Genomic DNA, 9,515 nt, shown 5'->3' with positions numbered 1-9,515 from the left:
TATATATACAGTATGTGTGTCTTTTGAGATGTCATAGTAATTGCCAATGTGCCATTTTTCTTATAATTTCCAGTTAATTTTCTGTTGTCTTTCTCTAGCGGATGGTGAAACACTGGAGATGCTGTGGCAGCTGCGAATGCARCGTCGCCAGCCGTCTCCTGTGCTCCCAGAAACGGTGTCGTGTCTTACTGCCCCGGATGGCAGTATCCTGTACCTGGTGGGCACAGCTCATTTCAGTGACAGCAGCAAAAAGGACGTGGCCACGGTGAGCCAATCAGACAAACACAATAGCGGGTTCTCTGTCGGGCATTAAGTTACTCACACCTTTGTAAAATGTGACACGCTGTGAATTGTCAGTGAAGTAATGTGTGTAATTAATGTAGCTCAAGTGATTATGACTTCCCCTGCTAAGATAATGCATCTATTCCTGTCTTCTTTGCTCCTCGTGGATTTCTTTTTGCTTTTTCCCCCCCTGTAATGCACAGTTGCAGTGTTTCTTTTTTCCACTCCAATGTTGTTAAACTGTCTGCTTCTTTACATCTCATTCTAACTGCCCTTTCTCTCCCTCACACAGATGATTCGCGCTGTGCAGCCAGACGTGGTATTAGTGGAGCTGTGCCAGTACAGGGTGTCGATGTTGAGGATGGATGAGAATACGCTGCTGAGGGAGGCCAAAGACATCAACCTGGAAAAGGTTCAACAAGCCATTAAACAGGTCCGACTCTTGGATTGATAGGAAAGAACTGTAGTGGTAAAAAAAAAAAACAACAACAATAAAAGCTGCTAAGAGAGCTCCCGATAAGAGTTTTTTTCCCCCCCACAGGTTTCGACCGAGATTTAACTTTTTTAATGTAACTTCTGGTGCTTTTTAAAGTTGCATAAAGAATGACTATCAAAGATCTAACTCTTTTTTTTTCTGTTCGTCAGAATGGGTTGATGTCTGGTTTGATGCAGATTCTTCTGCTCAAAGTTTCAGCTCACATCACAGAGCAGCTGGGGATGGCACCTGGAGGAGAGTTTAGGGAGGCCTATAAAGAGGTGAGCCAATCATAAACACGTTTTACACAGCATTCTTGTCGTATTTGTGCAAAAAAAAAWTWAMYWAAAMMWYTTTTGTTAAGAAGCTAAATGTTCATGTTAGAGCCATATCATCCTGAAATCCTTAAATGTGTATTTCTGTCCACACAGGCTGGACGAGTGCCATTTTGTAAATTCCACCTTGGGGACAGGCCGATCCCTGTGACGTTYAAGAGAGCCATAGCTGCTCTCAGTCTGTGGCAGAAAGCCCGCCTTGCCTGGGGTCTTTGCTTTTTGTCAGATCCAATCAGGTATCACTTTTGCTCTATGTCATTAAACACTCTTTGCTTCACTGCAGTTACCACTGCTGCTGGCTGAATATACTCTTGACAGCATATTTTGACGACTAATTTTGCAAATAACTATTTTCTTGCATTCATCTTTATAAGTGTTACGGAAATATTTATTTAACAAAGACGGAAATACGTGGTCCAAGAAGGAAGGTACACCGTGGAGTGATCAGCTGAGTTTTATTGCAACAACAGGAAACACAGAGAACAACATAGAGCCATCAGACTGTCCCCCTGCTCTCTGCTCCTCTTTCTCGCTGAGGCAGTTGAGGCCTCATATATACTGTTTAACAAACACTACTATGTCATCTTAATAAAGCAAGATTTCATCCTAAGGAAATGCTGGGTCAAGGGAAAACACAAAGATAAACACAAGTGATATCTAAGAATGATTATTGTTTTTAGCAAATCTTGTTCTGACTTTAATCATTCTATCTGCTCATAAAAGTCATGAAAACCTAGGTCATTAAAGTATGTCATGAATTACTGGCTTAAACCTAAAAGTATTATTTCCGTCACAATAAGTCTCTCCATCACGGCTGACTGTGATAAACTGTCATGTTTCAGTAAGGAGGATGTGGAGAAGTGCAAGCAGAAAGATTTACTGGAGCAGACGATGTCGGAGATGATCGGCGAGTTTCCCGCGCTTCATCAAACCATCGTGGCTGAAAGGGACATCTACCTCACGCACACACTGCGCCAGGCTACCCGTTGTGTGGAAGCCCCCTCTAATGGCCAGAGTGAGTATTGCATGACTCCCAAGAAATTACATATTAAGATTAAAAGTTCAGCTTTATRGTTTTTGAATGTTTACCGCCCATTAGAATTTACCCATTTTAGTTTGTAGTTTACTACAAATATTTTTAGAATTGTAAACATTTTCATTTAAATTGTTTTATTTAGGAATTAGGAGGAAATTCTGTTTAGAATGCAACAAACTGATGCATTATGTTTAATGTGACTTTTTTTTTTTTACCACTTATATCTAAGTATTGCTCTATTTTGTGATGCTTTTCTGTCCTGTTTTTTATTTATATAAAAATAACTTTGCATCGTGCAAAATTTTAGTTTTTCCACAATCTTGCAAATTTGCATTACTTTAATTTAAGCGTTTCATCATTTGATCAAGATAATTTAAAAACTTTTGTTTTTCTTTACATGCATATGGAGAATTTCAGATTTTAAGCCTGAATGTTTACAAACTATGTGTTGTTCTTGCTGTAGAAGTGCCTGCTGTGGTGGTGGGGGTTGTTGGAATGGGCCATGTTCCTGGCATTGAACAAAACTGGGATAAGGAGCTCAACATTAATGAAATCATGAGGTATGCTTACTGCAGTTCTTTGATTCTATAAATAGTTGACAGGGAAAAACTGTAATATCCCGTCTTTTTTCCCCTCAGTGTGGCACCCCCCTCACGCTTCAGCTGGTTGGTGCGCATGGCCTTAAAGGGTGTGTTTGTGGGAATGCTGGGATATGCCTGCTACCGTGCCGGAGGAGGTTTAGGCAGAGCTCTGCTGTCTCTACCTGCAGTTCAGTCGTTACTGGAAACACTGAGGCTTCGTTCTTCTTGACCCTGCTGCTTGTCTCTCAGCCAAGACGTGACCTTTAACCTATCAAAACAATGCATTGATTCACCAGTGGCCTTAACAGCAGGTGAGACAGGAGGAACGGGTTCAGCAGCCCACATTGAACTGAAAAGGACCTCATCGGGGTAAAAAGCCTCTCACCTGATATCGACGGGGTTATGCTGCCAAAGAATAAATGTTCAGGATTAGTAAAGGAACTCTTAGTGATTGGTCTGTTCTGCTAACTCCTAAAGCAAAGTGCCTGAAGTTTCATCTGTAAGGGCTAATATTTAACACTTTCTTCTCATCTTACATGTGCATACGATTGGGGTTAGGTTAAAATTATGATGTTACAAGTGCTTTTTTTTTTTTTTTATAAAACACATTGCTCTGTTTTTTTCTTTATTTGATGACTAAATGTCACCAATCCACTGATATTTTATGGTTACATCTACATTTTAGATTCATGGCAAGAACAGCAGTGAAAAATGTAACTTGTGTTATGAATCATTGTCACTGGATTTAACTGGCTCCATTTATGAGTTAAAAGATCTTTTATAAAGAAAAACAAAGAACTTCTGTAAAAAACAAAGAAAAAAATTTGATGTTATTAATTTCTAAGGTGTTTGTGAAATCCAAGAACCAAATGAGACAAAAACTTGTTTTAAATGAGGTAATGAACGTTACCAAAATGCTTTATTTATATAACGCCTGGCTACAAAATTTAGGTGTAATTTGGACATTTAGCCTTTGATATCACTGCTGCCTTTAACCTCATGAATGCCTCGTCTGCTAAAGCTTACTACCCCCCTCCCACACACACACACATACACTCTCTCACCTCTCTCTCTCTCTCTCTCTCTCTCTCTCTCTCTCTCTCTCTCTCTCTCACCTCTCTCTCTCCTCTATCTAAAGTAAAGCTTGTTACTGCATGTGTTAAAGAGAAGGATGTCTAAAACTACAGCAAGCCATATAGAAAGTTTCAAAGTGTCTGAAAAAGATAACTGCATGTGTTCAAGCCTATATTATAAATTTCCAGGTAATCTTTATTTTTAATTTCTAAATAATTTATGCACGGTACATTTTGTTATCTACTGCAGATACCGTATGTGGGTGATATCACATTAGATACTTTTTTTTTTTTTTTACTATTTGTGACTTGAATCCAATTTTTGGTACAATATATATTTAATTTCTTTTTTGAAAATGTTTGAAGCATGTGCCAGCTATCTCTATTCTGAGCGAAGTCAGGTAATTTGTCTTCCAGAGGATAAATGACGTCTCTTGAAAGGAGTTTAAGATAAAGTTCAGATGCAAGGTCTGTGCCTTTGTTGCTCTCTGTCTCRGACTAATGTTCCTGTTTTCTTCCTTCATAAAGGTCCAGTCTACTGTATTTGTAGGAAATGTGTGAATGACTTTGTTGTAAAATTTAGTTTGCCACATTTACAAATCTTATTATTGTAAATATATTCAGCTCTTGAGTTTCTAATTGTTATAAAAACATTTTAAGTAAAGTTAAACTATATTTGGCAGTTTCACAGTTCTGTTATTTATTAGTTTAAGAGTGAATATTGTATAATTTTGGTTTGCTGCAGTCTGCAGTACAACAAATGATTCAAGCTGCAGCCTGAAGGGATTTGTGGAACCTCACGAAGTGCTGACGGTGTTGTTTGTCAGCAGACCTGCAGGAATATGAAGTCGTAACTATTTCGTTTTGGATTTGATCTCGTAGAAACTGATGAAGAAAGTGAAGGCCTGTTGTTTTGTTTTGGTGTATGGACTCACCAGGAAGTTCTGGACTTTTTTTGGGTGTTCTACGGTGGCCCTGTTTATGCCTGGGAGCTTACACAGGGTGAGGTGCGTTAGTCCTGAAATTATGAATCACTCTTTGTCTGACACTTCCCCTAAGTCTGGTGTGCCTCAGGAGAGACCCAAGTAGGGGATGAGCTCCCAGATAATGCAGCCCTAAAATCACTGGAGTCCTCAGCACAATAAAGTGAGGTAAATGATAGGGGAGGATTTAAAATTTCCAAGTAAATTAATTTTTTTTGACTAAAAGAAAATAACAGAATCACTATTTTTGTTTGTTTGTTTGTTAGTTAGCTGGTACTGAACTGAAGGCTATTTCAATTTATTTTTGTTTTGTAAGTTGGTTCTGGACTGAGGGGATAGGAACCTCTTTTTTTTTTATCATGAACTGTTTATTTATTAAATTAATTAGTTAGTTAGTCGGTCACAAAGTGAGTTTAACTTAGTGTTTCTAGCCGGACCGATAAAGGTGTAACACTGCTGTGCCATCCAAACATCCGGTGCAGYGTACTACGCAGTTTCGTTCGCACTGGTGAACGCTAGCAGACAGATGGCCTGGTTTAGATGGCTTATTTAGGACCTCGGGTCTGGACGTCACGCCTCTTTATCCCCGGTGTGTCCGTGTTCAGACTCCTCGGTTCTGGCAGTATGGACGATATGGGTCTGACAGCGAGTCGTTCTCCACTGGAGCGGCTCGACTTTGACAACGTCGTCCTGAGGAAACTTCCGCTGGACCCATCCGAGGAGCCGGGAGTACGCCAGGTGAAAGGTGCGTGCTTCTCTCGGGTCAAGCCTCAGCCGCTGAGCAACCCTCGGTTCGTCGCTGTGTCGCCCGAGGCTCTGACCCTGCTGGGGCTCCACGCAGACGAGGTTTTGAAGGACCCTCTGGGGCCGGAGTATCTCAGCGGATCCAGAGTCATGCCTGGATCCGAACCCGCGGCTCACTGCTACTGCGGACACCAGTTCGGTAACTTTGCCGGGCAGTTGGGCGACGGGGCAGCCTGCTACCTGGGAGAGGTGAAGGCTCCACCGAGTCAAGACCCCGAGCTGCTCCGGGAAAACCCGTGCGGCCGATGGGAGATTCAGGTGAAAGGAGCTGGACTGACCCCCTTCTCTAGGTAAAATCATTAGACCAGATCCAATTCGTAATCAAGTTATGCTTATTAATAATACCTGGCCAGGTTAAATATTATTAAGCTACTTGAAGGTACTCATTACAATCATTAAAATAAAATAAAAATGTTAAATTTAAACACGGTGATGCAGTTTTAAAGAGTTTACTCTGGTAGTTTCCTAGATAAGTTGACATTTTTGAAATACTGGTACACACTCATTGTAAACAAAGCACTCAGCTGAATCTGCTGAAAACCATGTTAAAGTTTGAGTCAAATTGAGCTAAATTGTACCAGTAAACAAACCCATATGAGAAAAAAATGTGTGTATTTTGTTTTTAACTTAAAGGGGATGTAATTTGTATTTTCCAGGCACATAGGTCAATTCTGTACCACAGTCACCTCACCTTAAACACCTCAAAATTAGCTTCTGTCTCTTTAAGAATCTCTTACCATTTCAGACACTCCCACTTCAGCACGTTTTTCAAAAAATGCTTCTCAAAAAAGTGTGAATTTTGCAAAATACCCCCTTACTTTTTGTGATTTCAAACTTACGCACATTTGAGTCACTGACAAACGGTCTGAGCTGTGAGATCCATTCGTGGACTGAGCAAACAGTTCCTACCTTACRTACGAATTGTTTTGTCTTTCTCTTCCACAGACAAGCCGATGGTCGCAAGGTYCTGCGGTCCAGCATAAGAGAGTTCCTCTGCAGCGAGGCCATGTTCTTCCTGGGTGTGCCCACCACCAGAGCGGGCTCTGTGGTTACCTCGGACAGCAGAGTTATACGGGACGTGTATTACAGCGGACRTCCTCAGCACGAGAGATGCTCAGTCGTTCTTCGGATTGCTCCCACCTTCCTCAGGTGAGCACAGACCCCGTCCTGCTTTCGTCCGTCACAAACATCAGAGCTTCTGAAGATGTTCGGTACACGATCGCCTTGTATTGTCTGCACAGGTTTGGATCCTTCGAGATCTTCAAGGCAGCCGACGAGTTCACAGGACGGCAAGGCCCCAGCTATGGACGAGAYGAGATCCGAGGTCAGATGTTGGATTACGTCATAGAGGTGTTCTACCCTGAAATCCAACAGAACTACCCAGACCGGGTGGAGAGAAATGTAGCTTTCTTCAGAGAGGTCAGAACCTGCTGTTACTTATTGTGAACATTCAAATTTAAGACAATAAGATTAGGTTTTAATAGAACTTTAAAATTAATGTAAGTTTTAAAACTGTTCTGTGCTGAATAAATTATCAGTGTCACTTTGCTTCCTGTGAGACTAAAGGTTCAGTTATCTGACATTTTCCTTTTTCATTTAGTGAAAGATCACAGCATCGAAGCTGTTTGGAAATGTTTCTTTGTTTTAGATGTTTTTGGAGATGACATACCTGCAGTCCTCTCTGTCTGTTTGCAGGTGATGTATCGAACAGCTCGACTCGTGGCTCAGTGGCAGTGTGTGGGATTCTGTCACGGAGTTCTGAACACGGACAACATGAGCGTCCAGGGTCTCACCCTGGACTATGGTCCATATGGCTTCATGGACAGGTCAGATATGAGTTTTAAAGTGCCCGTGACATGAAATTTTTGTAATGAATGYGATTGCGGTTTTGAAAAGAGAACGTTGATAACATACTGCAAACAAATTTCACGCAGTTGAGATGAACACTTGTTGAGATATTCGCACGTGAAGAAACAGGAAGTGATGTCAAAGGGGAATGTCTGCAGGTAAACAGAGTGATGCTACAATAATTAGAGAAGAATCTGATGCTTCTTTAGATTATTTTTGAATCAAATGAAGAAGAGTTTAAATAAGATTGTTTAAAAAAATAGTTTCTTTTCTTAAAGAGTTCCCCTTTGATGTCACTTCCTGTTTCACTTTGCTGAGCCTAATTCAAGAGAAATTATGCCAGTTATGAGACAGAATGGGTAAAATCATGTGTGTTGTGCTAATTTCTTAAATATAAATGTTTTCTTTGACTTTTTATATTTAAAGGATAAGCACATCACAGGCCCTTTAATGTCTGGTTGTTAAAAGAACAGAGTTCTGACTCTTAACCACACGTGTTGATATGAACTTTCTTCATCCTTCAGGTTTGACCCGGACTTCATTTGCAATGCGTCCGACAGCTCCGGACGATACTCCTACCAGGCCCAGCCGGCCATCTGCAGGTGGAACCTGGTGAAGCTAGCCGAGGCTCTCGCTCCAGAACTTCCACCAGATCGGGCCGAGGCCGTGATGGAGGAGTACCTGGACCTGTTCAACCGCTTCTACYTGGAGAACATGAGGAAGAAGCTGGGGTTACTGACGAAGGAGGAGCCTGAGGATGAGATCCTGATCACTGAGCTGCTGCAGACGATGCACAACACAGGTGGACTCTTCATTCTGCCAYGTTGCTCAGGAGTCGATGATCACATATGGATTGATGTGTTTTCGGTTGATCTCCTGCAGGTGCTGACTTTACCAACACTTTCCGAAGCTTAAGTCAGATTTCCTGTCCGACCGAGGGAGAAGCTGAAGGACACGAGGGGCTTAAGAAAACCACAGACCTTCTTTTGGAGCAGTGTGCCTCTTTAGAGGAGCTTAAAGCTGCCAACAAACCCACCATGGATCTGCGGTGAGATCAAACACACGTTTGWTTCAAACTGTTACCACCTCCAAGCTTCGTAAAGGTTTTTAACTTTTGACGGAACTATTCGGCAAACAGAACTTCTATCAAATATTAATGTCCGTAAAATAAATGAATACAACAAATATTCAAAATATGACATCTTGAAAAAGAATAGCTTCATCAAAATAATTTGTATTTTTGCCTTTTGTCTCACACTTTTTGGTGATATTTGTTCTGATGATCAAACGTTGAATATACTGAGGAGGTGCTGATGGGCGGATTTATTGCACCAACCTTTGGGCAAAACTTTAATTAATACACTGCTTAATTCAGGGAATTAAACAAGATTCACAAAGTTGTTGGTCATCTGTTCTGGTCTAATAGCTCAAAAGTGAAACTGTATTTGATGTAATTCCTACTTCTGCCTCTGGGTGGCTCTAGTGGCTCAGTAGAACAGAAGATCCATGATGGTCTGACGAGCTTAAAGCCTCATTAGTTGCAGTTTATTTGGTAAGAAAGCTGATATAAAGTAAAATTTTTATTCCTAAGTAAACATCACCAGTTACTGAGTAACAGAAGTAACATTGTGTATTCAGTTGCTTTCTTTTGAAAATGTGAAAAGTTGAGGTTAAATACTCCTGTTTGCAAAATATATTTTGTTATTTTACACTGTTGGATGACATCGATTTAAATAATACATTAATATGACATTCCTCTTACTTCAGCTGATACAACAAGGAATTAACGGGGACAAAATCCACGTTTTTAGTGGTTAAAYACATTTTGTACTTGGGGTCTATTGGAGTGCAGAAATGTTTAACAATCCAACTGAATGATTTAAAGGGATCCGTGATTAGTTGTAACACTAGACTTTATTTGATAAACATATATTTTAACTGTAAAATATAGACTGTAAAAATACTGTAGGCTGTTTAGTTTTGTACATTTTTTAAAAATATATTTTAACACGGACGGATCCATTTTATTTACACACAAAGCATTCTGGGTAAATGATGACGTCGACAGGTCCTCGGTTTGAGCGAGCTATATCCACCC

At 40.6% G+C, this 9,515-nt stretch overlaps 2 protein-coding genes across 2 annotated transcripts in view; both read left to right on the top strand.

Annotated features, from left to right (window-relative positions):
• trabd (TraB domain containing) overlaps positions 1-4,464 on the top strand; it is a 6,223-nt gene extending 1,759 nt beyond the window's left edge. Inside the window, exons 4-10 of the mRNA XM_014016564.1 lie at positions 99-265; positions 575-715; positions 928-1,038; positions 1,189-1,328; positions 1,935-2,107; positions 2,592-2,688; positions 2,767-4,464. Coding sequence (XP_013872018.1) covers positions 99-265; positions 575-715; positions 928-1,038; positions 1,189-1,328; positions 1,935-2,107; positions 2,592-2,688; positions 2,767-2,938 — 1,001 coding nt within the window. The 3' untranslated portion in view covers positions 2,939-4,464. The remainder of the gene's footprint in view (positions 1-98; positions 266-574; positions 716-927; positions 1,039-1,188; positions 1,329-1,934; positions 2,108-2,591; positions 2,689-2,766) is intronic.
• Positions 4,465-5,122: 658 nt separating this feature from the next.
• Positions 5,123-9,515, top strand: part of selenoo1 (selenoprotein O1) — a 6,387-nt gene continuing 1,994 nt past the window's right edge. Inside the window, exons 1-6 of the mRNA XM_014016563.1 lie at positions 5,123-5,859; positions 6,515-6,718; positions 6,811-6,988; positions 7,265-7,395; positions 7,942-8,219; positions 8,300-8,465. Coding sequence (XP_013872017.1) covers positions 5,306-5,859; positions 6,515-6,718; positions 6,811-6,988; positions 7,265-7,395; positions 7,942-8,219; positions 8,300-8,465 — 1,511 coding nt within the window. The 5' untranslated portion in view covers positions 5,123-5,305. The remainder of the gene's footprint in view (positions 5,860-6,514; positions 6,719-6,810; positions 6,989-7,264; positions 7,396-7,941; positions 8,220-8,299; positions 8,466-9,515) is intronic.

The sequence above is a fragment of the Austrofundulus limnaeus genome, unplaced genomic scaffold (genome assembly GCF_001266775.1).
Source record: "Austrofundulus limnaeus strain Quisiro unplaced genomic scaffold, Austrofundulus_limnaeus-1.0 Scaffold147, whole genome shotgun sequence".
Classification (NCBI taxonomy): Eukaryota; Metazoa; Chordata; class Actinopteri; order Cyprinodontiformes; family Rivulidae; genus Austrofundulus; species Austrofundulus limnaeus.
The sequence above is the reverse complement of the archived record's forward strand: the minus strand, read 5'-3'. Positions and strand labels throughout refer to the sequence as shown.